The following is a 26,850-nucleotide window of genomic DNA, read 5'->3' as shown; positions in this document are numbered from 1 at the left end:
TAAAAAAAATTAATTTGAAATTTATCAATCTTGATGAATATGACGTGCAAAATAATTGTAATGTATCTAAATTTTAAATTCTATATAAACATGGAAAATTCTAAAAATATTTCATAAGGGTAATATTGAGAACACGGCCATACTATGTATTGTTTGCACACGTATCAAGTGTCAGTCGCACCCGTTGTTAACTGTCTTACCTCTTAGGCTAAGATTAAGGGCATGATTATAGTGTAGGAATAAAATAAAGCTATAAACGGAATAAAAATGGGAAAAGAATCATATTTGAATAACATTCTTGCCATTACTATACACAAGAAATATAAAGCAATTGAAAGATTATTCCTTAGTTGATTCCATTAACATGATTGGTAATCAGGAAAGGAATGGTTAATAATGAAATGAAATTATTTTTATGATAAATTTACCATTTAATATATTTTTATTTTGGTAACATTAAATGCATTTATAAAACGTTTAATATGTGAATAAAAATAGTTATGAGAAAATTTATTTATTTACTTAGAATACATAAAAGATATTTTTCTGCAAAAGATATTATATTGATTAAATCAAATTAATTAATTAATATATATAATTTAATCACAAAGATCTACTACTTTGTCTCAATATTCGATTAAAAAATAATTAATAATTAAAACTAAATATCAAATGATATCACGTTTAGATTATCATGCATAGGCAATATCACAAAGAAGAAGATGAGAGAAACTGAAAGACGATGTGAGAAAGCGAATTTATCTTTTTTGTTTATACTCACTTTTTCGCCCAATTTCAAAGGGAAAGAAAATTGAATTTCAAAGAAATTTCATATACATCAAATTTTATTTCATCTCTTCCTCTTAACCAAATACCAAACTATTTCTTATACGTTCATTATCACTTTCACTTCTCTTATAGTTCTACTTTTCACCCCAACCAAATACACTCAGTTATACCAATTATATGTATAGGAAGAGAGTTGGGAATGCCAATTTTATTCTTACTCAATTTCTACCTAAAAATAACTCGCATCCGTATAAATGACAAAAATAGTCTTAAAGGGCATAAATGGCTTTTACCAAGGATTTTTTGCATTGGACCCGACCCGGACCAATTATAGACGCGTAGCTTGAATCCGATCCAACTGAAGTTTACCGGGCCACCCATTTACCACCCGTATGAATCCGATGCCCATGGAATCGAGCCACCGTAGCCGAGCCGGGTAAAACCCTGAAAGAGAAAATCAGAAAACAAACGAAAACGAAAAGACGAAAGAAGAGAAGGTATGCAAAAATTTGAACTTGAAGGAGTTGAATTGGTAGGCCACGTTTGGAGTCAAATTGTTGCATCACTCACCAACTGTTTGATGCAAAGCCAGAGATAAACTGAAACAACATTGTATAAATTGTAATTGCAAAGGGTTGCCGGAAGAGGGGGAGGAAAGCCTGATTATGTGATAAAATAAGAAGTAAATGGTAAAGAAATGGGAGTCTTGAAGAGGAGAGCATTCTCTATATGGCAGCCATTTCGTCGGAGCTGCACTGCGCTTTTCACCACGAAACCTCAGTCAACTGTTTCTTCACTGCGAGCCCCTTGCTCAGTAACAGGTTATTTGCCTCTCCTTTACTGAATTTCCTTTCTTTTCTTTTGGTTGTTGTGTTCATGCGTTCGTTTTGGATTTAAATGTTCTCATCTTTCTGTTGTTTGGTTGATGGACATTTTCTGGTGGAGTAAGAGAAAAGACTGTTATGCTGATCAATAATCAATTTTTGCACCTGGCTGGAGAATATGGGATGATGTGTCGTTTCATTTGTCATACGTTTGTTTATATCTTACTCATAATGCACTATGATTTTAACTTTTACATTTTGGTAAGTTTATGAAAATTTGTACTATTGCATTTTTCCATGTGTTACACATAGTGTCAGATCAAGTCTCAACTTAATCCTTCTAGTATCAAGAATTATCTTGATGAAAACTTGGAAGCTGAGGGCTTCAGATTCTTTCTTCTTCTTTTTATTTATTTATTTATTTTTGCCTTCTGTGTTTTGTACAAGAATCCCAGAAGAAGGAGGCATTCCGACAAGCTGTCCTTAACACCCTTGAGCGCCGTCTCTTTTACATCCCTTCCTACAAAATCTATGGTGGCATTGCTGGACTTTACGACTATGGGCCTCCTGGTTGCGCCATAAAAGCCAACGTCCTTGCTTTCTGGCGTCAGGTCTGCAAATTTAAATCTTTCCTATTGTTAAGTTCTTTACAGCCCGGAATTACGAATGGAATTTTGTTGTTTCTTTTTATGCTGATTGGTCATATTTTTATGTTTTTAGTTGCAAAATAGTGTTTTCCTTAGATAATTGCTAGAGAATATTGTCATTTCATATTCATATAATCTTGGAGATGCTACAACTGGTGGTTTTGCTTGTGATCCTTGTTTTGGTTTCAATAGCTATGAGACTATTTACTTTCTACGATAGCCTCTATTTTGAGCCCAGTTGTTTAATCTAGGATGGCAGAGTGAATTTGGGTGGATTTTTCCTTTTTAGATGTGGTTATTCCATTTGTTATTGCTTGGGATGTATGTGAAGTGTGATGATTTAATAGTTGCATCAGTATACTTGGTTTATCTGTTCGACATGTGGTATTGGATGTTCTTACAGGGATTGAAGCTAATTGAATTGATATTATTGCTGCAGCCATTTGCAGACTTATAAAATACTTTACTTGCAGCATATGTTATAATTATGATCCTGTTCTGAGATATTAATTCTTTCGTCTTTTCGTCAATGTTTGTTCGTGTATTTCCTTTTCTGTATTAATTTAATTGCATGTCTTGCTCCCTGTCCACAATTGATGTCTCTGTTCAAAAATTGTTTCAATGTTTCAGCATTTTGTCCTCGAAGAAAACATGTTAGAAGTTGATTGTCCCTGTGTTACACCAGAAATTGTCCTGAAGGCATCGGGCCATGTTGATAAGTTCACTGACCTTATGGTTAATGATGAAAAGAGTGGAACTTGTTACCGAGCAGATCACTTACTCAAGGATTATTGCACAGACAAGCTTCAGAAAGACCCTAACCTTAGTGCAGAGAAGGCAGCTAATCTGAGACATGTTCTTGCTGTTCTGGATGACCTATCTGTAGAGGAGGTTGCTGCCAAGATCAAGGAATATGGCATTACTGCTCCAGATACAAAGAACAATCTCTCCAATCCGTATCCTTTCAATCTAATGTTTCAGACATCAATTGGGCCATCTGGATCAAGCCCCGGGTGAGACTGCCTTCTGTGGTTAGAAGTACAATTTTTTACTTTACCATTTATTTCATAATCTCCTCCATATGGATATGTTAGCTTCAATACATTCTTATCGTCTAATTGCTGCAGGTACATGCGTCCTGAGACTGCTCAAGGCATTTTTGTGAATTTTAAGGAGTTATATTACTATAATGGCAACAAGCTTCCTTTTGCAGCTGCACAGATTGGCCAAGCTTTCCGGAATGAGGTCTAGTATGCTGTCATAATGATCGCTTTGTTGTATGCTTTCAGAAGTTAAAGTATTCAACAAAACCCAGGAAACAATCTGAACTAAGATGGCTGTAGGACCTAGTAGTCTGCCTTGAAAGATAGAAGGTAGAATAATACACTAAAATATATTGTTGCAGTATTAACAGGAAGCTGGGGAATGTAAAATATAGCAGCAAAAGGGGTCAAAATGGTTGTCGATCTCCTATGTTGGCTCTGGAAAAAAGATGTTTCAATGTTCATCTATGTTAGCAATATTCATATAGTGAAATGAGTGTGAGTGGTAGCAACAGCATCGATTTAGAAGAAAATTGATATTAAAAGTTCTAGAAATTCAATAGGTATACATGTAATTTATGTCTATAAATTGACAACAGAATATGTTAAATGTACCTTTTATCTCACTACATGCAAATTACTTTTTGTTCTTTTCTATTTTGCTTAAAACTCTTTGCATAAATATATTAAAAAAAAAATCTGTTGGAAATGTTTCTTCCAACCATTTTAGTAACAAATGCATGCATAAGTTCTTGAAGAAAAACCAATGTCAGCTGGCGTTGGTGTAATTGAAGAAAAGATTTAGTTTTTGTCAGGTAACAACTAAAGGCAAAAAAGCAATGGTGTGGATGAAACAGTTCAGTTATCATGACAACAAGAGAAAGTTTGCCCCTAGAAAATTTACATACATTAGAGCACAATTATTTTCTTTTTAGTTTATTGATTTTCTATGAAATGCTAGCAAATGAAGAAGCTCCTATGATTTATATGCTAAACACACTTCAATTTTCCTTTTTAAATTCAGCACATTGATATATCAGTGCTTTATGAAGCACTTGAACTTTGCAGATATCTCCACGGCAAGGTCTTTTAAGGGTCCGTGAATTTACGCTAGCTGAGATTGAACATTTTTTGGATCCTGAGGACAAGTCACACCCTAAATTTTCTGAAATTTCAAATTTGGAAATTTTCATGTTCCCAAGGGAAGACCAGGTGTCTGGACGATCAGCAAGGATCATAACTATTGGCCAAGCAGTTTCTCAGGTTGGTCTATTGATGCCAGTCATTTAGCTGTTTCCTGCTGCGTCGCCTGAAACTTTGTTCTCTTTGTGACACCAATTCCGATCCTTATCTCAGGGGATTGTCAATAACGAATCACTTGGTTATTTCATTGGGAGAGTATACTTGTTTTTAACCCATCTTGGGATTCATAAAGACCGTCTACGTTTCCGCCAACATCTAGCAAATGAGATGGCACACTATGCTGCAGACTGTTGGGATGCTGAAATTGAATGCTCTTATGGTTGGATTGAGTGTGTTGGTATTGCCGATAGATCAGCATATGATTTGCGAGCTCATGCGGTAACTGTTCTGTTGAATTTGCATATTTGCGTGGGCTTATGCTATTTATTGGAGTGTAGACGTTTCATTCCTTTCTGTAAGGGTCTCCTGGGTCCATTTCCATGACCTGAGTTTTATGTTCTGTTAACTGATAGTGGTGATTTTTGCAGTATAATATACAATTAGGATTTTGCTGAGAGAGAGATTGTTTCACTACATTATATGCAACAAGTGAGAGTGTGAAGTTTTTTTACTTCCCATTTTGCAGGATAAAAGTGGTATGCCCCTGGTGGCATATGAGAAGTATCCAGAACCTAGAGAAGTGGAGGTCTCTTCTTCACTCTCCCTCACTTTTATACTCAATGCCGTTCTGAGCACACTCCACTGTTATTGAGATCACAACATGAAAGTTTTGGGAACATCATGTTCATGTGAAGAAACCCATTATGTGTATGAACTGGAGGGTGTTAACATCATCTATGTGCAAGTTTTTGATCTCCATAACTGGAGTAATACTCCTGAAGTAGCATGGGTTGACCCCTTTATCTCACCCTCTCCCTCTCTCTTTCGCCATGTAGGAACTTATTCATTTTAATGGCATTTGTATTATGATTAGGTGTGAAACTCTATCTCTAATGTTATCTGGTCTTATTCAGAAACTTGTAATAGTCCCATCTAAGAAACAGCTGGGTCTTGCTTTCAAGGGCAACCAGAAGATGGTGGCTGAAGCATTGGAGGTATACTATTATAAAATTGTTATTATAACCTTTGTGCTAATCTTTTTTATTCACTCCAGAAGGCATCACTTCCTTTTTTGCTTTATCCTTTTACGCTTTTGCTCTGCTGGTGGCTTGGGAAATATTGGTTTCTCCTCTTAACTACTATCCACGTTTAGAGTTCCAGAAGAATACCAGGTGCTGGTTACTTAGATTTACGGTGTGCTGTTTTTCCTTTAGAAAGCAGTGAAAACTGCCGTGTTACATGTTCCAATGGTTGGTGCAATGTTGGTTGAGGGCTTCATGGAATAGTGCGATAGATCTTTGTATTCTCTATCTGTGATAGCCATGCCCATATTATGATCAGGGCGCTGTCCATATTTGCATATAAATTTGTATATCCAACTATTATGCTTACAATATTTGTGAAATTTTCTTCTTTCCCTCTGTAAACAGGCTATGGGGGAAAAGGAAGCTATGGAGTTGAAAGCAACTTTGGAAGCTGAGGGAGAGGCAAAGTTCCGCATTTGCACTATTGACAAAGAAGTGATCATAAAGAAAGATATGTTATCGATCTCCAAAGAGAAGAAAAAGGAACATCAAAGGCTTTTCACACCGTCAGTAATTGAACCATCATTTGGCATTGGAAGGATAATATACTGTCTCTATGAACATTCATTTTATACAAGGGCTAGTAAAGATGGAGATGAACAATTGAACATCTTCCGTTTCCCTCCACTGGTAGCTCCAATAAAGTGTACAGTATTTCCTCTTGTTCAGAATCAACAATACAAGGAAGTTGCCAAAAGGATTGCCAAGTCATTAACCACTGTTGGGATTTCCCACAAGATTGACATAACAGGTATGCACCTTGGGAAATGTTATCTACCTTATATGTATTAATATGTTTGTGCTTAAATAAATGCATGTCTAGATATACTTATTACTTTATTAATTTGATAAGCAACATAGGTAAAAGCTATTCATATGGGTGATATTGTCTAGGTACCTCAATAGGAAAGAGATATGCAAGAACTGATGAACTCGGAGTTCCTTTTGCCATTACAGTTGATTCTGCATCCTCAGTTACTCTCCGAGAAAGAGATAGCAAGCAGCAAATTCGTGTTAATGTGGATGAGGTGGCATCTGTGATTAAAGAGTTAACTGATGGTGTGAGCAAATGGCCCAACATATTGTTGAGATACCCTATTCATTCATCTCGACCAGCAGTAACTGGAGTTTAGATTGGCTTACCACACAATTCCTGTCAAACGACGTCATTTTGAGCCTCTTTTATGTATTGAATAGCAGCAGCCTGACAAGAATGCCGCGCCTTCTTTGTGAAGATTTCCTCTATAATATAATTTCTGTTAAACTATTAAGTTACTTGGGTTCCTTGTTGAGTACACTACTTCTCTTGTGGCAATTCCACAGGTATGTTTCTTGTCTTCAATCTGTATATACCCAAAAACAAATTCTACCTACTGATTTTCCTACTTTGTGACAGAACTCTGCCATTGAGGTAGCTAATGACAACTGCCTACTGAAGATAGTGATGACGTCAGATGAACTCTTGGAATCACAATCCTCTCTGAACTAAGAAGAGTATGTATTCTTTCTGACACAATTTGAATTTTACTGCAATTTTCAGACCATTTTGAAATATTTCTAAGGATGCGCTCAACAAGCCGAGCAAATGCTGAATTGTTCGAATCTTATCTTGGTTAGTAATGTCTCCTTGAAGTGTCTTTCTTTCCTCTACCGGCATCGATTTCACAGAAACAATTATCAAACATTTGATTGATGTGTACTAGTACGACTTTCACCCTTCTAACCCAAGATCTAGGTGATACCAACCCCATTTCCATAGTATCCAGACATGGAAAAGGAAGCTGCATTGTTACATCTCTTATTCCAGTAAGTTAAATTCTCGGGTTTTATTAATACTTTGAGACAGGATCATCAGCTAGGCATCTTGAATAGGAACTAGCTGCATTTTGCCTCCATAAATCTCTGGAAGCTGGCTTTCATCTATCTCTTCCAATAGAGTGGCCTGCAACTTCTTGTTTTCCACAAATATGATCTGTGCATGACCAAAACATTGATCACATACAGTAGCACAAACACATATTTAGAAAATCAAGAAAATGGAAAACATCCTTACCTTCTTCCTGGTATTTTCATCGATGAATGGGTAAATAATCTTCCACAGTGTCATGAAAATGTAAGGTACGTGGATAACTAACATTTTCCCAAGTCTTTCTGGGTAGTAATCCTGTGATGAAATAATTTATGAGGTGGATTATTACATTAGGATTATGTATTCTTCTTCTTTGATGGCTTCTCAAATTTTGACAAAAGTTTGAACCTGTAAAATGGTAAAGATTGCAAGATATCCACGCAAGTCGCTGTTAGAATAGCCATATCCTTGAAGATCTGCAATAATTGTCAACTTTTCCTGTCCATCAGGGATCCTGATATGTCCAGAAATACTGAACTTAGTACTGAAAATACTGCATAGTATTTTTTTGCAGCTCATGTGTTGAAAACTAGTTTTGACTGTTATGCGCTTCTGTATGCATTAGTTTTTGAAACATACATGGGGACAGAGGATGGTACCTTGAACATAGTTTGTCCAGAACAAACACTATAAAACCTGAAATATTATGCAGAACGTGTATGAAACGAGCAAATCAAAAACTTCAAGAAAGTCGTTTCATGCAAAGAGCACGTACGTTTCAGCTCGTCCGTGCCACCTTTGCAGGGAAAATGTCTAGCGCCAAACAAAACTGAGACGGGACATCCTCTCTTATCTGTTCCTTGGATGCACACCTTCTTTGGTGCTAGTTGATTTGTGACCTCCGATGTTGAAATGAAACCCTTTGGAACGAATGTTCGCCTCCACTTGAAGTATTTAATGAACATGGCTGAAGCTTTCTCAACATCCAGATCACGCGCAATAAGGAACCGTCTCAGTGTCAGATCATCCGTTTCCTGCCAACCATTTCAATCATAACTAGATCGGTTGAAGGTTCAAACCATAGCTACACACATAGCATTTTAAGTTCTTCTATGTATTATAACTCTTAGGAAGTCCTGAAACTGTCTGCAAGAATCACAACCATCTATGTGCAGTGAACAACACGTGTATCAAAAATTGTGATAGCATTGAAATTAAGAATCACCAGCATTTCATCAACTGGAATTTCTCGGGCAAGTGATCAATAATATCATATCGTAAACCATAAATTTTGAATTATATTAGCATAAACATAAAAACAATGAAGGATGTATGTAGGTACCTTGCAAGATGGATCTTGATTTTCAACAATGCCTCTCATATATCCAAGCCTTTTCTTCTCCTTCTCATCAACGGTGTGCATCCCATTTCTCTCTTCCATTTTCTCAGGAGAATAAAAGATTTCTTCTTCTTCTTCTTCTTTTCTCATCATTCCCTCCATTTGGGATTTATAATCTTGAAGCAACAAAAATAGCATGAACTTTCTCTAGTTTTATAGCTCTAGTAGTCAGGCAGAAGCTGCCAACTTCAACTGTATTTTCTCTATGTCTTTAAGAGATTTCAAGACTAGTTTAAAGAATAGATGTAGAGGTTGATGGAAATGAATGTGGGCAGGCACACTCTTTATTACCACCTAATAATATGGTCTTGTCTTGGTGTTGGTCTTAGTCTTCTTCTTATTGGGGTTTTGAGTATTTATTTTGAAAGTGACTTCTTGGAAGCTGTTCTTATGATCAACCAAACACACCACACACGCACAGATACCCATTGTTTAGAGGGTGTTTGGGTGAATTTATAAATTTTGTAAAACATCTTATAAGATGTTGAAAAGTGTATTTCAGAAAATAGGCTTATAAACCTCCAAAAATAAGATGTTATGAGCATTCAAAAAGTACGAAATTCCCAACTTATTTTTTCAATCTTAACAAATTTCTTCAAGTTTGATTATTGGTGTTTGGCTAAATTTATTTATCAAAATTAGAGCAAAAGTTTCATGTTGATTCAAATAACTAATTTTCTCAAGATATCTTAAATGAACATGCATGCGTGTCAACAACTAAGGGCAATTTTTATATTTTATTTTATAATCGATTATATTCCTAATACAAATAATTATAAAAAGGTTCTGATTTCGAGTTTTACGAATACATGTATATGTCTACTTTTATAATAATTATTTTTTATTTTATTCGACGTATTTATTGATTTGAATTGTTGTTGTATTGAATCAATTTTTTAATTTGAATATACGTATTAAATAATATAATGACTCACATGCTACAAAATATATATATATATATATATATATATATAATGCTTAGATGGTCTTTATATGATTGGCACAGTTCTTTCTCAAGTATATCTATACCGTTATCCATTAACAAGTTTTCGAAGAATCATGGCTTACCATAACATCCACTACATTTAGGGCTTGTTTGGTTGTAATTAAGGAATTCACATGATGTCATTTGAAAATACAATACTCATGTTAGGTTTGGCCGAACATCTAATTTTAGTTCCCCAAATATCTAATAATCTCAACTGTATCAATCACACTCAATTGCATATACTAGTTAGGGAGTGTTGGTAAAAAAATTTATTTTTAGAGAAGTGATTTTTTATAGAAAAAATTGAAAGTTGTAGTAGAATAAAAAGTGAATAGTATTTGTAGAAAAATTTAAAAGCAGATAAAAGTTAAATTAAATAATATCGAGAAAAATCACTTCTTAAATATACTTAATTTATGAAAGATTGTGTTGTCCCTATGTGTTAAAAAGATATTATTTTTTTCCTTATTATTTCACTTGTTCTTTGTAACTGATAATTATTTTTTCACAAAAAGTCATACACTTTATTTCGATTAGTATTTCATATTTATATTTTTGAAAATATTAAAAATACACTTAATTTAATAATACTCTCACTAAGTAATATCATTGTTTATTCATACACAGTAATTAAATTTACATGATTCAAAAGAATAGTTATTTTATTAATTAATCAAATAATAATATGTGCACGAAATAATATAATTATTTGATATAATACATCAAATATAAAAAAATTTAAAATATTAAATATATGAAAGTGTAAATTTAATTATTGTTAACATTTAAATTATTTAAAAACTCTTATATCAATTTTTAAATATACAATTTTAAAAAATAAATTAAAAAAATAAAATTAATTAAAATTATTATAATAAGGGTAAAATAGTAAAATATAAAGTTGAATCTATTTACAAAAAAGCCAAAGCAGCTAAAAAGTACCCCCAAAGGTGCTTTTATCTTTTGGTCTAAAATCGTTTTTTTTAATCATTTCAGAAGTAGAAACTGATATTACAAATACTTTAAAAGATACTTATAAAAGGTCACAAGCTGAAAAGCACTTTTTCCAAGCATTTGCAAACATTCGCTTAGTATCCCGCGACAAATCATAAGAAAAATATGATTTTACAAAAAGTAATTAATAAAACATATAATAATTCAAATGCTATAATATAAAAATAAGTAACTGATAAATAATGTAAAGCTTAGTATGAAAATAATTAATAATAAAAGTATTATAAATATAAAAATAAATTAAAGTATTCTAATTAATTTATCTCAAAAAAACTGTAAACAAAGATAAATAATTATACACTTATTTATATTTAAATAAAAAAAGTAAAGATGAATCTTTTGGATAAAGGTCATAAACTTATCTAAAACTATTTTTAATTTTTTAAAAAATGATGTGATATGTGTTAAAACAGCAAATAGATTATCTCATTATGCGCATAATGACGCTTAATTACTTAAATAAACTCACTATTTCTATTTTATTTTATATTTCTTCTTTTTTAATTTTAAATCTCTTCTACCATTCTTCTTAGAAGTAATTGGGAAAAAGAAAAAAAATAAAATTTGAAATTTAGAAAACTAACTAAAAATTGTTAGACTTTATAAAGTCTTTAACTAAAAAATGATATAATAATTAAAAAAAAAAACATTTCAAGCCATTATTTCATTTTTCCACTTATTTTGTTCGTAAAAAAAAAATCAATTTTCTACATCGGTTGAGTCAAAGTTGAAATTTAGTATTTTTATGTTATTATTGATACAACTTTTTGCATAACGTTCATTTAATTTAAAAGTTATTGGAGTCTTTAATATTTGAGAAAATGTAGATCGATCTGACCAAATTTAATGTAATTAGCATACAATTTAAAAATCAGATGATCCAGAGATTTGTAGGGATACGTTTTGGCTCAATGATAATTATAAGTGTATTAGTTTATTATGTGATTGATTCGATTCAATTAAACTTGATTTGAATTAAAAAATCAATATTTATTCATGTAGGACAATCTCCTAAATATTTTTTAGAGGTAATAATATTTAGATCAATTTTGAAAATATAAAAAAATATATTGTTAGAAAAAGTTTTAATAGTTTGAGAAAATATAAAAAAGTATTTTTTACTTAAATCAGTATTTTAAATTCAAATTCTAACGGGAGTGAGTCAAATATAAATAAATAATTTTCGATTGCATAAGTATAATTCCAAAAAAAATTAAAAGAAAATGTAATTTACATATTTTTAAGGAAAGTCTAAATGGAATAAACCCTAATTTGTAATCTTCAATTCCACCTGAATAATACCTACTTGGATTACATATCAGAAAGCCCTAATTCTGATTTCCCTTTTTGCAATTCTTCATTTTCATAAAACACTATTAACTTAATCTGTTTATGGTCATAAGTTTCCATTTAACTATTAAAGTAACAACAAATATATTATTACACAAAAGTTTGCCTGAAAAATATTCATAGAACAGCTGCTTGACAGCTAACCAAGACCAAACCACACCTTCCTTCCTGTTCGAATCCGTATCCGAATCCTGTCCTCCTCCTTGCTCTTGAGCTTTCCCTGTTTCTTCAAGCAATTCATTTCTATTCTCACACCTACGCACACCCCCTCATTTTGTTTATGTTTGCTCTGTTCTTAGAGAGTGATTAAAATTTCATTTTCTTTGCAAAATCCCAGTTTGCAAGGAAAGTCTTTCTTGCAACTACTCTGTGCAACGACGTCCCAACAATCAGTGCCCTCTCCTCCTACCCATTTTAGCATTATTGTTATTAAGTAGATATAAGTTTCCATACTTGTTTCTGGAAAAGAATTGGGCTTTTCTTGATAAATTGGATTCAGTGGAGAAGTGGGTGTTGGGAGCTGTGGAGAAATGAGGAATCGGAGATGGGTTTTTGCTGTGCTTTTGTTTCTTGCATTGTGTTTGAGGATTGAAGCTTTCAAATTCCATAGAACTCAGCGAACTGAGAGAATCTCCGGTAAGAATCTTTTATTTTTGCTTTTCTTCAGCTCAGTTTGATTTTGGATTTCTGTTCTCTTAGTTACTTGGGCTGGAAATTTGACGGTTGATTGTGGGTTCATTTTAATTAATTTAATTGATTTGAGAAGGTTTGGTTTTGATGTTGGATTTACATCTGTGGTTTGATTTAGAAATGCCAGGTTGGGCTCATTTTGATGTAGATTATCTTTTATGAGATTTGGTTGGTTGTACAATGAACTTATTGTGAAAAATTGGTTGTTCTCTCTTGAATGACACTTTTGTACGATTCTTCACATTCTCAACTTTTAGTTTGTGTTGTAGTTCTTGGCTAGGAAAGAAAAGGAAAATGTTTTCCTCAGTTTGCTGTCAACTACAATTACTTTTAGCCTGCTGTGTTGGTTGGCAGCTGGTTTAATTTCAACTGCCGATTTAGCTGTAGCAATTTCTAGAATTGTACAATTGTTTTCTGAGTAAAAATGGTTGATTTATACTGTTTATTTCTGAGATTTGAAAACTTTCTAGCTTAGGTTGCTGGTTTAGGAGTACTATAGACGATCACGAGATTGTTCCTCCACTCCCTGGAAACATGAATCTTAATGTGAGATTTAGTATCCTACTAGGGCAACTCATTGAGTGGAAGATATGTTTTCCTCATTTTATTGCAAAACCAGAGTTTTACTTCTCTACTTAAATTGAACAATTTAGGGCCAAATTAATCACATGTCACAAGGTGGCGCGATATAGAAAGTGGAACCAGCTGGTTTGTTGGTTGGACAAACTATATCATCTGTCTTACCAGTTACCATTCTTCTTATTTTGAAGTTTAACTTCCCAAAATTGATGCATAAAGGTCTGAGGATACTTGCCTTCATTAGCCTAAATGAAGCTACATTATTGATGTATTCTGTGGATTGAGGTGCTAAGTTAACTGGTATCTCTTTGAATACCGAACCCAAAGATGGCCACTCAAATCGTGCGATGTAGTCAAATGGGCTTGTCAACCAAAATATTCAAAATCTAAAATCTGTGAGGAGTTTTGGTTCTGAATGCATCATTAGACTTGGAATGCCATTTTTTAATACGGGAAGGTGGTTTGATAAGTGCGGGTAAGTGCAAAATCTGTATATGGCATGATAGTTAAGGTTACTATTCTCAAAACTTCTAGAACTTAATGAGTTATCATTTTTCACTTGTTTTGAGAAAATTTTCTTAAAGTTACAAATCCTGCTTATATATTTTAATTGCACTTCAAATTTCAGGTAGTGCTGGTGATGTCTTGGAAGATGATCCTGTTGGAAGGTTAAAAGTTTTCGTTTATGAACTTCCTAGCAAGTACAACAAAAAAATTTTACAGAAGGACCCAAGATGCCTCACCCATATGTTTGCAGCAGAGATTTACATGCACCGCTTCCTTTTATCGAGCGCTGTTCGTACTCTTAATCCTGAAGAAGCCGATTGGTTTTACACACCCGTCTATACTACTTGTGACCTAACGCCGAATGGCCTCCCGTTGCCATTCAAATCACCACGTATGATGAGGAGCGCTATACAACTAATCTCTTCCAACTGGCCTTACTGGAATAGAACTGAAGGGGCTGATCACTTCTTCATCGTGCCTCATGATTTTGGCGCATGCTTTCACTATCAAGTAAGAAGTCTCATCTTCCGAATGGACTTTCAAAGTTTGTATCCATTCCTTAACGCTGAACATTGATTGATAAGGTTAATGTTGGCTGACGTGAAGTTTAACTGAATGTAACGTACTTATTGCAGGAAGAGAAAGCTATTGAGAGAGGAATTCTTCCATTACTCCAGCGTGCTACTTTGGTTCAAACGTTTGGACAGCGAAATCACGTTTGCTTAAAGGATGGTTCAATTACAATTCCTCCATATGCGCCTCCACAGAAAATGCAGGCCCATTTGATTCCTCCTAGCACTCCTCGGTCCATCTTCGTTTACTTCCGAGGTTTGTTTTATGATGTCGGAAATGACCCTGAAGGTGGTTATTACGCGAGGTATGTCTTGTTGACCTAATCTTGTGGATGTTTACGCTGTCGACTGAAACAAAGCTATTCTTTTCTCAACATAAATTATTTGCTTCAACTTCTTCTCTGAAGCTCATGGCTACTTTTTTTTTTTTTTTTGTCTGAATAACCCAAATAAAGTATATGTATTTTATGGGGAGTTAGGTCCATTCTTTCCAAGGGGGAAAACAAACGAAAAATTGCCCCCGTGAAAATGTAGTTGATTTTCACTACAAACTCTAACATCAATGTCAAATTTTACAGAGGTGCACGGGCATCAGTGTGGGAGAACTTTAAGGATAACCCTCTCTTTGATATCTCAACCGAGCACCCAACGACCTACTATGAAGACATGCAGAGAGCTGTTTTTTGCTTGTGTCCACTTGGATGGGCTCCATGGAGTCCCAGACTAGTTGAAGCCGTCATCTTCGGTTGTATTCCTGTTATTATAGCCGATGACATCGTCTTACCATTTGCCGATGCTATTCCATGGGAAGAAATTGGTGTTTTTGTAGCAGAAAAAGATGTTCCAAAGCTGGATACAATTCTCACCTCAATTCCAATAGAAGAAATACTAAGAAAGCAAAGATTACTCGCCAACCCGTCGATGAAGCAGGCCATGTTATTTCCACAACCTGCTCAGCCTGGGGATGCTTTCCATCAAATCTTGAATGGACTTGCTCGTAAGTTGCCCCACGATGCGAGTGTTTACTTGAAACCGGGTGAGAAGGCCTTGAACTGGACTGCTGGTCCGGTGGGTGACCTAAAACCCTGGTAAGCCGAAAAGGGTCGAGCTCACCTGTATCAGACCCATGCTTGTTCTGAAAGTATCTATCATTCTACAAAGTGTACATTTGAAATATGAAAACTGAGAACCCTTTTGCAGCTCTAGCCTCTGGTTGTAGTTAGACAATAGAGATTGTGATTGATCTGGAAACAGTTATGAGTCTTTCATGGTCGAGTTACTGTGCCACTTGATTTTTGTAGCAAGAACAAAATGTTACTTCATCTTTCAATGCTGAATTCAGCATGTGTATGTAGCTGGAACTTAGTTTTTTTTTTTTTTTTTTCTGGGAATGCGAGTTCAGTTTGCGTTGTACTCCTTTAGCCAAGATCAATGTCCAGGATGGGGAAATTATTAGTACTCTTTTTAATATTTCAGAATGAAGATAATTTGCTTAAATAAATCTTAATAAATTATTTTGGGGCATTCTCCATGACACTCGAGCAAAATTTATTGCCCTGTGGGAATATATTCAAGTTGAACATCAACAGATAACAAGATGAAGAGAAGCATCAGAGCCCTCTAGCTACAGAAATAAGTAAAGCACCCAGAGTATAAACCAAAGACAATCAAATGACCATAGGAATACTGAGGAACTCTCTCACCAAACCCCTGTACTCAAATGGTAATTCAAGCACAGCCTTGTGTTCCTGCTTAGCTCCCTCAAAACAGTACACAGGGGCTTGCCAGTTGGGGTCATCAAGAACTTGCCCAACCTCAAAGGTCATCACATGTCCAATCATCCCTGCAATTCACACAGTTCCAATTGATAATAAGTTGAGGATAAAAGCACCGGCAATCCATAAAAGAGAAAGAGCTAAGAATCTCAAAAGTCGACTGTCATGAAACCATCATTCCATGATACTCAGATCCAATGCGTTTTACACAGGTTTGAAGAACATGAAACCATCCTTTAATGCTGGTAAGAGAAGATTACCAAATACAATAAATCAAGTAATATAAAGCCTTTGAATTGAAATGCTAAAAGTTGAGGTACCTGAAAAGAAAGCCCAGGAAACAGGCCTCTTAGTAGCAACATCCTCATAATACCAAATGAAATCAACCTTCTCCCACACATTGCAGAGAAACCCATCCCTATAAACCTGGCCAAGGTATTTTGCCCCGTCAAGCCAATTCGGCCTCAGAATTCCCACTGGAAAATGCCTGATCTTGCACTCCTTATTGGCGTCCAATGTGTAATAATAGGAAGTCCCGTTATCCCACTCCAAATCATAGAGCTTTTTGCCCAGTTGGTGTTGGATAATGTTGAAGTTTCTGCCGTTGGGCCAGTCGTACCAGAGGTCCACTACTTGGAGGAGCCCTTTGGTGTTGTTCATTAAGAGAATTGAGTGGAATTGGAGCGGCCATGGGGTAGGCACCGGGTCGGTTGCGGCTGCGAGTAAAGGGAGGAAGAGAAGTGAAAGGGAAAAGGAAATAGAAGTGGGTTTTGGGGGAAGGGAAATGTTTTCCTTCATCTTTATCCTGTTCTTGGGGAGGAAAATGTTTTCCTCTGTGCTTTGGGCGTGATGGGTTTTCTTGTTTTTGGATGGACGAGGATTTCTCAGACCGATGAGGAGTGGCCAAGTTTGTCGGACAAAATGCTGACAGGTTTCTGGATAGATTTGGACTACGAAAAGAGGGAGAGATAAGGGCCCAAAAAGGGGGAAAAGGTGGTATGAAAAATACTACCCTTTATTGAAAAATACCATCTTGATTCTCATTTATTGAAAAATCAAAGAGCACACTCGTTTACTGATATTTTTTGCCATTGGCAACATTATTTGCATGCACAAAAGCCCACAGTATACTGATCTTGACAATATTTCTAATAATATAATTTGTACATGCTACAAATGAACATGTTACTATCAAAAAGACTACTGGTTCCCAGTGATTGGACCGTCTCGACCCTTTTTGAAGTCATCCCAACCTCTAACCCATGGCTGCCCAGGAGTTGCTCTAGTTTCAGGAGCAGCATGGTTGTCCAGATTGCTAACGACCTTTGCCCGCAATGCCATGAAAACCTGACAAAAATCGGAGTTTCAGAGGCAACCATAGAGTTAATTATTTTTTAATTATAAAAAAAAAAAAAAATTATTTTTTCATAATTTTTTTTAAATATATAACAAAAACATGACGAGTCGCGATTTGAAATCGCGACTCGTCATTAAATTAATGCGGAAAAATCAAAAATTTCCCAAGTCGGGAAACAAAATCCCGACTTCAAGTCGGGATTTTGAATCCCGACTTGGAGTCGGGATCCTGAATCCCGACTTCAAGTCGGGATCCTGAATCCCGACTTGAAGTCGGGATTTTGTTTCCCGACTTGACAATTTTGCTTTTTTTTTTTTTTTTTTCGTTTAAATTATTATTATATAATTTAATTTATATATAATTAATTTTAACAATATACTAAAATCCAAAATTAATAAAATTAACATTGCATTAACATAAAAAATTACAATTAAGGGTACAAATGTAATGGTTATTTATTTTTTATAATTGTAAAAAATTACATTAAATTATACAATTACAAATATCAAAAATGTCCACCCGTTCCACAATGTCGTCTGTGGCGTTGACGTCGTGGTCTTCTAATTTCCTCGCCCACATTTTGAACTGGCTCATTTTGCGCCTCATTTTCTTCCCCAACAAACCGACTTGATGTTTCAGAACTTGACTCCACATTGTCACGATATGCACCAAATGATGGAAATGGAACTGGTGAAATATTATATCCTTGTGTATATGGTTGATTAAAACCAAGACCAAGGTCAAGAGAAAAATCTTGTGTTTGATTTGACATATATGGAGTAGATTGAAACCAATCACCTTGAGATGGTTGAGGCATATAATAATCTTGAGGCGGTTGAGGTACGTAATAATCTTGAGGTGGATATACTGTAGAAGGACCAGCTATATCCACCCCAAAATCACGACGTTCAACTGAACCAGTTGACATTCGGCTCGGACTTCTTCTTTGCCTGTGGGATGTTGTGGGAGCATCATCGGATGGAGAAGCAATTTGTTGTGGCTGTTGGGTTATAGCCTCCCTGATAATATGTAACCCATGTTCAAATCTATCCACCAATTGACTATATCCTTCGATATTTGGTGGTCTAGATCGACATAAAGTTTCAAGGGCATTCACCTCATTTGCCTGAAAAGTGTAGAAAAATAATTAGCCTTGTGTTGTTAAAAATATAAATAAAATAAAACATGTAATAGTATATAATAACGTACCACAACTTGCAACATAGGTGCTTCTCCAGGTTGGTACCCGCTTTCCACACGTCTATCAGTAGATGACGACACGAAATTTCTTGTTATGTTGTAGTACCACTCCCAATAACCTCGTTCTGTTTCCCTTCTATTAGAAATGAGTGGCCTATGTACAACCGTGTCATATCGTCTTTGCCATCTATTGATGTATTGTATGTGTTGCAGAGACCAATCTGCGCCCGCGTGATTTTTACGGGAAATCTGATGGAGGCTCATATCACGGGTATCCGTCGATTCTGGTACATTCTGCCTCATCCCGAATTGGCGAACAACTCGTTCGGGACGATGCATTTCAACTATTGCGTAGAATATTAACGGAACAGATGACCTCCACAACTGGGGGTTCAATTCATCGGCGTAAGCCATAATGACATCCGAGTCCATGTCATACGGCTGCCATATGAACTGTAATAAAAACAAAGATGTAAATTAACATGAATTTAAGGAAACGGTATAAATATACGAATAATATTAAAATTTAGTTACCTGATCCGCCTGCATCTCATCCAAAATTTCTCGTATTACTCGTACAGTTCCCCGAACTGTAGTGGTGAAAGTGTGCTGACAATTCCAAGTAGCACCATATGGTGCTGCTGGGAGCCAGCGATTATTGTCCATTTGCACTTGGCCCATAAATAGTCGTTGGGCACCAAGTCCAGGACAAAGGGGCGTAATCCGTGACCACGCCCAAATCTACACGAACAATACAAATATGTGTTATTAATGAATATCAATAGCAAAAAAAAAAAATAAAAATGTGTAAGACTTTTTAAGTAAATTTTACCTGTAGCAATTGCAGCGCTCCACCAATTGCCGCTTTGCCTTTTGTGCTGGCATTGCACAATTCGCGATATAAAAATGCCAGCACAGCACTCCCCCAACTGTAGTTCCTCGCGGTTTCTATATCTTCTAATTTTGAAAGATATAGTAATGAGACATAGTTACCTGAGGAATCTGGGCACATCAATCCCCCAAATAAAAGTAATGCAACGGCACGTGCGTACTGGACGACGACAGCCTGGGGAGTATTATATGTAATTTCGACCGCCGACAAATGAGATGTAATTGCCGATGTCTGTAATCTCGAGCCCTTCAACACATTTGCATCCGGGCTAAAGCCTATGTAAGTCAGGCAATATTCTTGCCATTGTTGTGTTGTGCGGTCGAAATCAATTCCAGTCACCGGCTCGCCGTCTATTGGGAGTGCCCAAATTATTTGTACATCTTGTAGGGTAATTGTGGCTTCCCCTACACGAAAATGGAAAGTGTGCGTCTCCGATCGCCACCTCTCCACTAATGCAGTGATGAGGTGTTGATTTAACTGAAGTCGTCCGCATCTATAAACTCCATAAAATCCTATTTGGTGTAGGATTTCTTGTACACGCTCGGACATATTATTTTGGTTAAAGTAGCTCCAAAAGGTACCATCCGCACGCCGTGAAATGAGTACGGCGTCTAGGTCACCATCTGGAATATCGTCAGACCTATGTTGGGCTTGTTGTGATAATACAGTACTATCACGAGGACCGTAGACTGATCGTCTATCCATTTGTGTGGAAAAAAAAAATTGAATACAAACTCACGGCACGAGATGAAGGTGGGTGAAAATTTGAAAACTTTTGCTGGTGGATGAAGTGAATTTCCACCCACCTTCATCCGTCCAATTTATAATGGTGGATGAGGGTGGGGGATGGTAATTTTTTAAAAAAAAAAAATTATAAAAAAATTAAAAGGCTGGCCGCGGCCAGCCTTAATCAATGGCTGGCAGCGCCAGCCTTGATTTTAAGGCTGGCCGCGGTCAGCCTTTGATTAAGGCTGGCCAGCGGCCAGCCTTAATCAAAGGCTGGCAGCGCCAGCCTTGGTCAAAGGCTGGCGCTGCCAGCCAATAATGGAGGGCTGGCCGCTGCCAGCCCTCATTAAAGAGGGCTGGCCGCGCGGGCCAGCCCTCATTAATGAGGGCTGGCAGCGCCAGCCCTCCATTATTGGAGGGCTGGCAGCGCCAGCCCTCCATTAAAGGGGGCTGGCCCGCGCGGGCCAGCCCCCTTTAATGTATATATATATATATTATATATATATATATAATATATATATATATATATGTTATATATATTATATATATATATTATATATATTATATATATAATATATATATAATATATATATATTATATATTATAATATATATAATATTATATTATAATATATATAATATTATATTATAATATATATATATAATATATATATTATATATATTATATATATAATATATATATATTATATATAACATATATATATATATATATTATATATATATTATATATATAATATATATATATATAATATATATAACATATATATATATATATTATATATATATATTATATATATAATATTATATTTATATTATATATATATATATTTTTTATATATTATATATTATATATATATTTATTTGTATAATATATATTTATATATATAATATTTATATATAATATAATTATATAATATGTACTTATATATGTACATATATACATGGCCTATTCAAAGGCTGGTAGGTACCAGCCTTTGAATAAGGCTGATAGCTACCAGCCTTATTCAAAGGCTGGTACGTACCAGCCTTTGAATAAGGCTGGTACGTGCCAGCCTTTCAATCAGGCAGGTACGTACCAGCCTTTCAATCAGGCAGGTACGTACCAGCCTTTCAATCAGGCAGGTACGTACCAGCCTTTGCCCTCCATAATGGTCGCGACCAACTCAATAAACGCAGCACTACTCGCCTATATATATGCGTCCATCCTTGTTTTCGTCATTTGCATACCAGCCTTTGAGATTTTTCTTACATCATATTAATATCTTGTTCCTCATTTTTACGTAGAAACTTGCAACAAAATGGCTTCTTCATCTTCTCGCATTGAGATTTTTCTGTATTTTGGTGGTGAATTATCGAGCGATGGATGGTCTGTTACATATGATCAGACGCCCATTGCAGCAATGAGGATCCCCCGTTCATCCAGTTATGATCAATTTTTATCAAAAATCTACAAAAAAATTGGTGTTGATAGCTCCCGATTTTCGTTGAATATTTCTGCAAAACATTCGTGCCAATACCTAGGGCGAATTAAGGAAACACTGATACCAATAAAGGATGACGATACATTGTCATTCTTTACTGATCCTACAGCTGGATTTCCACTAATGGAAATTTTCGTCGAAACGGTGGAAATCCAGCACGATGATTCTCCACAAATTGGCCGAGGTTGGGGAGCTTTCGATTCCCGGCAGTTGGTGGATGACAACTCACAAATGAGTCAACAATGGGGGGAATACATGGCGATGTTATCCAATCAAGGATTTCCGTCTTCCTCCAACTACGAAAATTTCACTGGTACCTATAACTCTAATTTCGATGCAGGTACTTCTAACCCCGATTTTGGTGCAGGCACATCACATTATGATACAGATTGTTATACTCCGAATGTGGTGTCTGTCACACAAGGGCTCGATAATATTGAACTTAATTACACAGAGCCCACCCACTCACATACTCCATCCACCTCCCATTTTATACCAACTTCTGCACAACACATTGCCGAGCCAGAAGACCCTATTGCGGACAGCCTGGCTAATGAATCAGATGCAGCTTCCGAACCGGATGAAGTGGATTATCCAATTCCACCTGAGGATGGAAACGAAGATGTTGACATAAATGTTGTCGCCGAAAATGTTGCACAAGGTACGTCAACATCCTCTCAGCCGGTTACGGCACAACGAACTTCTCAGGAAACATTTTACCGCTCCATACCATTTTTTGAACAAACATTCCCGGAGGTACCAGTGGATTCCATTGATGTACCGAACTTAAGGTATGCAAAATTTTATGACAAAAACGAAGGCAGACTTGATGTGGGAATGCTTTTCAAAAATAAAGAAGCTTTAATCGAGGCGGTGAAAGATCACTCAATACGACATGCCCGACGCGAGTATTGGGTACCTGAGAGTTCAAAGACCAAGTGGAAAGTATTGTGTAGGCATACCACCGAAGGTATAAATATATATATTTTTTTGTCGTATATGTCTAAACATACAAAATTATTCAACTGATTCGTCTTTATTTTTTGCAGCTATGCGGTGTAGATGGGAGCTGCGAGGCATTTACAAACCAAAAATGGGAAGGTGGTCAATAACAAAATACGGAGGGGACCATACATGTATATTGAATCAAATGTCCCTCGAACACGGTAATTTAGATAGAGTATATGTTGCTTCTTTATTGTTAGGACATGTAAAATGCAACCCGTCGTACGGAATCAAGCATGTCATCCAGACTGTGAAAGACCATACCGGATACGATATAGCATATCAAAAGGCATGGTACAGTTTGAAAATGGCACGTGAGATGGTTTATGGCACATGGGAGAGCTCCGTTCAAAAGCTACCCAAATACTTGGGAGCTCTCCAAAAATATAATCCAGGAACGATTGTTGAATGGCAACATAAAGCCCGCGACACATCAACCGGTGCATATGTGATAGGGTACGTATTCTGGGCGTTCAAGCCGTGCATTGAAGGGTTCCAACACTGTCGCAACCTTATCAGTGTAGATGGGACCCATCTATACACAAAGTACAAGCACAAGATGTTGATTGCTGCTGCCATGGATGGAAATCAACAGGTACTTCCTCTTGCTTTTGCTGTTGTCGATGAAGAATCACTTTTATCTTGGAAGTGGTTTCTTAGACAATTGAGCAGACACATTATACGAGGGCGACGGGGTATCTGCCTTATTTCTGACCGCCATGCTGGTATCACAAGAGCTGTACGTGAATGTCCGGATTTCGTGCCACCTAACGGCGTGCACCGATATTGCTTGCGGCACGTGTGTTCCAATTTCAACAGTAAATACAAAAATGTCGTGTTGAAGGATCTTTGTTGGAGAGCTGGCTCTGAATATCAGATCAGAAAATTCAATCGCACTATGGAGGAGATAAAGAAACAGTCCCTCGAGGCGTTTCAGTGGTTAGATAGGATCGACAAGGAAAAATGGACAGCATCACATGACGGTGGATGGCGATGCGGAATTCTGACGACAAATATGTCGGAATGCATAAATGGAGTATTGAAAGGGGCTCGCCGCCTACCGTTGACAGCAATTGCTGAGATGACGTTTCAGCGAAGTGTCCATTATTTCCGTGAGAGGTTAGCAAGAAGTACTGTAATGTTGACCAACAACCAACTGTGGACGGATTTTGCATATAAGATGTTCACACGTTGGCATCAAAATTCTGTTGAACATACCGTCACCAAATTCCATCAGTTCCAACAGTCCGCCTCGGTTGTTACAAGACGTCACGATGGACATGGAGTCAACACCCATGTTGTCAAAATTGCGAACCGAGAATGTTCTTGCGGCAAATGGAGTCAATTTGGTATACCTTGCAGTCACGCTCAAAAGGTATGCGCTGCATTCATGATTAATGCTGCATCAATGGTGAAGGATTATTACGATATAATGACTTATAAGAATACATATTCTAAGTCATTTGAACCTGTACATTCCGAAGATTATTGGGATGTACCGGGATTTGAGTTGGTCCACGATCCTACTATTCGCATCTCTTCGCGCCCTGGTCGAAATCAAACAACACGTATTCACAACGAGATGGATTGGGCGCAAAGGCGTGCACGACAACAAGCACAACAAAGAAATTCTTCAACACAATCGGATGTGCCAGTACCGGGTAGCCAGGATTAATTGTATATTTTTTGATTTTTTCACAATTGTACAAAATATTTTTTGTATTTAATGTAATTTTTTACAATTATACAAAATAAATAACCATTACATTTGTACCCTTAATTGTAATTTTTTATGTTAATGCAATGTTAATTTTATTAATTTTGGATTTTAGTATATTGTTAAAATTAATTATATATAAATTAAATTATATAATAATAATTTAAACGAAAAAAAAAAAAAAAAAAAAGCAAAATTGTCAAGTCGGGAAACAAAATCCCGACTTCAAGTCGGGATTCAGGATCCCGACTTGAAGTCGGGATTCAGGATCCCGACTTCAAGTCGAGATTCAAAATCCCGACTTGAAGTCGGGATTTTGTTTCCCGACTTGGGAAATTTTTGATTTTTCGGCATTAATTTAATGACGAGTCGCGATTTCAAATCGCGACTCGTCATGTTTTTGTTATATATTTAAAAAAAATTATGAAAAAATAATTTTTTTTTTTTTTATAATTAAAAAATAATTAACTCGGCAACCATAAACCAAGAAGCAGTCTTCTAGATTCTTGTCTTACCAGATTTTTCTTCACAGCCTCCGGGGGTTGACCCTGACAGGTCAGCCATTTCCATAGGTCTGGATTTTCCTGGCAGTTGATAAGAGGGAAGGGGCTTAAAGAGAAAAGTATATTAAGCCGATTCAAGAAGCTTTGACAAGATGATACAAACATCAATGATATTGCAAATTCTTTCCTTTTTATGAGAGATCAAAGCAATATGAAAACCATGTTAAGCTTCATTATGAACGATCTATAAACATAGTATGAATCTTCATTACCAAACATCTCCACAAACATAGTATGAATCTTCCATTACCAAACATCTCCACAAACATAGTATGAATCTTGCTTATAGGAACTGAGATTTATAGGTGATCAGGAACAAGCCGCTGGCATCTAAATCACATAATGTTTTACCCAAACAGCTTCAAGTTGTATCAACCCACCAAGTTTTCACAGGAAAAAGCTATTTGCAATTGCGCATTGTTGACATTAGCCCCAGAGCAATCATCCATGTTAGAAAAGTTCATGATAGAAAGACAGCTAGCTGCCAGCAAGAAACCATGTCCAGACAACTATTTCCCTGGATGTTAACTCGTAAGAAGTATCATTTTCCAGGAAAAAAATCCTAAACAAGAGTCCAGTTTCTGTAATTAAGAAAAATATTCTCATTTTGTTGGTGCATTTTGTAGCAGAAAGTACAGAATTCTTGGAACATCTGGGGCAAGAAAAGCAGCAATAATCAAGATTTGGAGATAATCAAAAGTAAATTTACCAGGTCAAGGACATGAACAAGGGATCTAATTCCGCTTTCATCCATAGAATGAATGTGATCCTCCACCCATTTCCCCAAAATCAAGTCCAGCTCCAGGAAACCCCTTTGCTTACTCCTATACAACAACCTAAAAATTTCCCACACCAAATAAATCACACAAGAGAAACAAATTAGATAAAAACAGAAATGATTAGAAGAAAAAGAAGACATTTCCAAATAAATAACGCCTAATTACAGGTTGCTAAATCAAGAACCTGTTAAACAAGCGCCTCTTGCTTTCCTCATTGGAGAGGTCGATATCAACGGACTGGTTGCTCTCATTCGAAGAATAGAAACGCCAGAAAGAACCCAATACCGGCCTATATAACCCCATCAAATCATTATCAGAATTTCTTCTAAAAAGGAATCATCATCAAATTTCACAAACAGCTCGCGGACGGAGCTGAAAATTGACCTGTGAAGAGCGGCGACGGCGGAGGTCCGACTGGAGCTGAGAATACGAGGGACGGTGGAGAAGAGGGCTCTCCTGAAACTCGCCATTTTGTTACGTTTGAACTAGGAAGGAAGTGTAGTTTCGCTCAAATGGTTGTCGATGGGCTGAATAGGCGGCGAAGGTGGTGGCGAGGTGTTCTTTGCAATCGGAATCACTTGCGGTAATAGCCTGCGGTAGGCTGCAGTATAAATCAGACATAAGGCCAATCAAAAGTGAGATTACTACAATTAAGATGGGTTATGAGTGTGAGGTCATGACTATTTAAGAATGTCAT

General features: G+C 36.2%; 7 protein-coding genes across 10 annotated transcripts; 3 read left to right on the top strand and 4 right to left on the bottom strand.

Moving 5' to 3' along the window:
* The first annotated feature begins 1,012 nt into the window (after positions 1 to 1,012).
* On the top strand, positions 1,013 to 7,327 carry LOC105165539 (glycine--tRNA ligase, mitochondrial 1). Of its 4 annotated transcripts, XM_088882082.1 has the most exons (12): positions 1,013 to 1,610; positions 1,739 to 1,874; positions 2,069 to 2,224; positions 2,891 to 3,273; positions 3,388 to 3,505; positions 4,372 to 4,566; positions 4,660 to 4,884; positions 5,132 to 5,191; positions 5,520 to 5,600; positions 6,036 to 6,441; positions 6,585 to 7,013; positions 7,087 to 7,327. In XM_088882082.1, exons 1-11 carry the CDS (start codon positions 1,519 to 1,521, stop codon positions 6,821 to 6,823), a joined length of 2,091 nt encoding a protein of 696 aa, XP_088738208.1. In that variant the 5' UTR covers positions 1,013 to 1,518; the 3' UTR covers positions 6,824 to 7,013; positions 7,087 to 7,327. The 4 variants fall into 4 exon arrangements, with proteins under 4 accessions (XP_088738208.1, XP_011082897.1, XP_020553072.1 ...); XM_011084595.3 differs by lacking the exon at positions 1,739 to 1,874 and having other exon boundaries at positions 1,019 to 1,610; positions 2,061 to 2,224; XM_020697413.2 differs by lacking the exon at positions 1,739 to 1,874 and having other exon boundaries at positions 1,471 to 1,610.
* A 23-nt stretch (positions 7,328 to 7,350) lies between these two features.
* On the bottom strand, positions 7,351 to 9,166 carry LOC105165557 (uncharacterized). The gene is made up of 6 exons (XM_011084614.3): positions 8,882 to 9,166; positions 8,315 to 8,573; positions 8,199 to 8,235; positions 7,948 to 8,053; positions 7,744 to 7,854; positions 7,351 to 7,662 (listed from the first exon to the last, which is right to left on the bottom strand). The coding sequence occupies exons 1-6, from the start codon at positions 9,074 to 9,076 to the stop codon at positions 7,546 to 7,548; spliced, it is 825 nt and encodes a 274-aa protein (XP_011082916.1). The 5' UTR covers positions 9,077 to 9,166; the 3' UTR covers positions 7,351 to 7,545.
* Positions 9,167 to 12,388: 3,222 nt separating this feature from the next.
* Positions 12,389 to 16,051, top strand: LOC105165533 (putative beta-1,4-xylosyltransferase IRX10L). Its single transcript, XM_011084582.3, has 4 exons — positions 12,389 to 12,926; positions 14,188 to 14,576; positions 14,702 to 14,943; positions 15,217 to 16,051. Exons 1-4 carry the CDS (start codon positions 12,821 to 12,823, stop codon positions 15,728 to 15,730), a joined length of 1,251 nt encoding a protein of 416 aa, XP_011082884.1. The 5' UTR covers positions 12,389 to 12,820; the 3' UTR covers positions 15,731 to 16,051.
* Positions 16,052 to 16,169: 118 nt separating this feature from the next.
* LOC105165522 (uncharacterized protein At4g14100) lies at positions 16,170 to 17,365 on the bottom strand. Its single transcript, XM_011084571.3, has 2 exons — positions 16,734 to 17,365; positions 16,170 to 16,481 (listed from the first exon to the last, which is right to left on the bottom strand). Exons 1-2 carry the CDS (start codon positions 17,209 to 17,211, stop codon positions 16,306 to 16,308), a joined length of 654 nt encoding a protein of 217 aa, XP_011082873.1. The 5' UTR covers positions 17,212 to 17,365; the 3' UTR covers positions 16,170 to 16,305.
* Positions 17,366 to 17,427: 62 nt separating this feature from the next.
* Positions 17,428 to 26,820, bottom strand: LOC105165507 (succinate dehydrogenase assembly factor 2, mitochondrial). The gene is made up of 5 exons (XM_011084541.3): positions 26,538 to 26,820; positions 26,338 to 26,442; positions 26,084 to 26,210; positions 25,327 to 25,395; positions 17,428 to 17,760 (listed from the first exon to the last, which is right to left on the bottom strand). Exons 1-5 carry the CDS (start codon positions 26,621 to 26,623, stop codon positions 17,614 to 17,616), a joined length of 534 nt encoding a protein of 177 aa, XP_011082843.1. The 5' UTR covers positions 26,624 to 26,820; the 3' UTR covers positions 17,428 to 17,613.
* On the bottom strand, positions 18,162 to 20,787 carry LOC148789500 (serine/threonine-protein phosphatase 7 long form homolog). Its single transcript, XM_088878522.1, has 4 exons — positions 19,803 to 20,787; positions 19,505 to 19,711; positions 18,980 to 19,423; positions 18,162 to 18,896 (listed from the first exon to the last, which is right to left on the bottom strand). Exons 1-4 carry the CDS (start codon positions 20,565 to 20,567, stop codon positions 18,276 to 18,278), a joined length of 2,037 nt encoding a protein of 678 aa, XP_088734648.1. The 5' UTR covers positions 20,568 to 20,787; the 3' UTR covers positions 18,162 to 18,275.
* Positions 21,550 to 24,769, top strand: LOC148789499 (uncharacterized). Its single transcript, XM_088879059.1, has 3 exons — positions 21,550 to 21,676; positions 21,893 to 23,059; positions 23,139 to 24,769. Exons 1-3 carry the CDS (start codon positions 21,550 to 21,552, stop codon positions 24,767 to 24,769), a joined length of 2,925 nt encoding a protein of 974 aa, XP_088735185.1.
* Positions 26,821 to 26,850: the final 30 nt, after the last annotated feature.

The sequence above is a fragment of the Sesamum indicum genome, linkage group LG1, assembly GCF_026168435.1.
Source record: "Sesamum indicum cultivar Baizhima isolate 11 linkage group LG1, ASM2616843v1, whole genome shotgun sequence".
NCBI classification, from domain to species: Eukaryota; Viridiplantae; Streptophyta; class Magnoliopsida; order Lamiales; family Pedaliaceae; genus Sesamum; species Sesamum indicum.
Note: the sequence above shows the minus strand (reverse complement) of the source record. Positions and strands in the feature narration are given on the sequence as shown.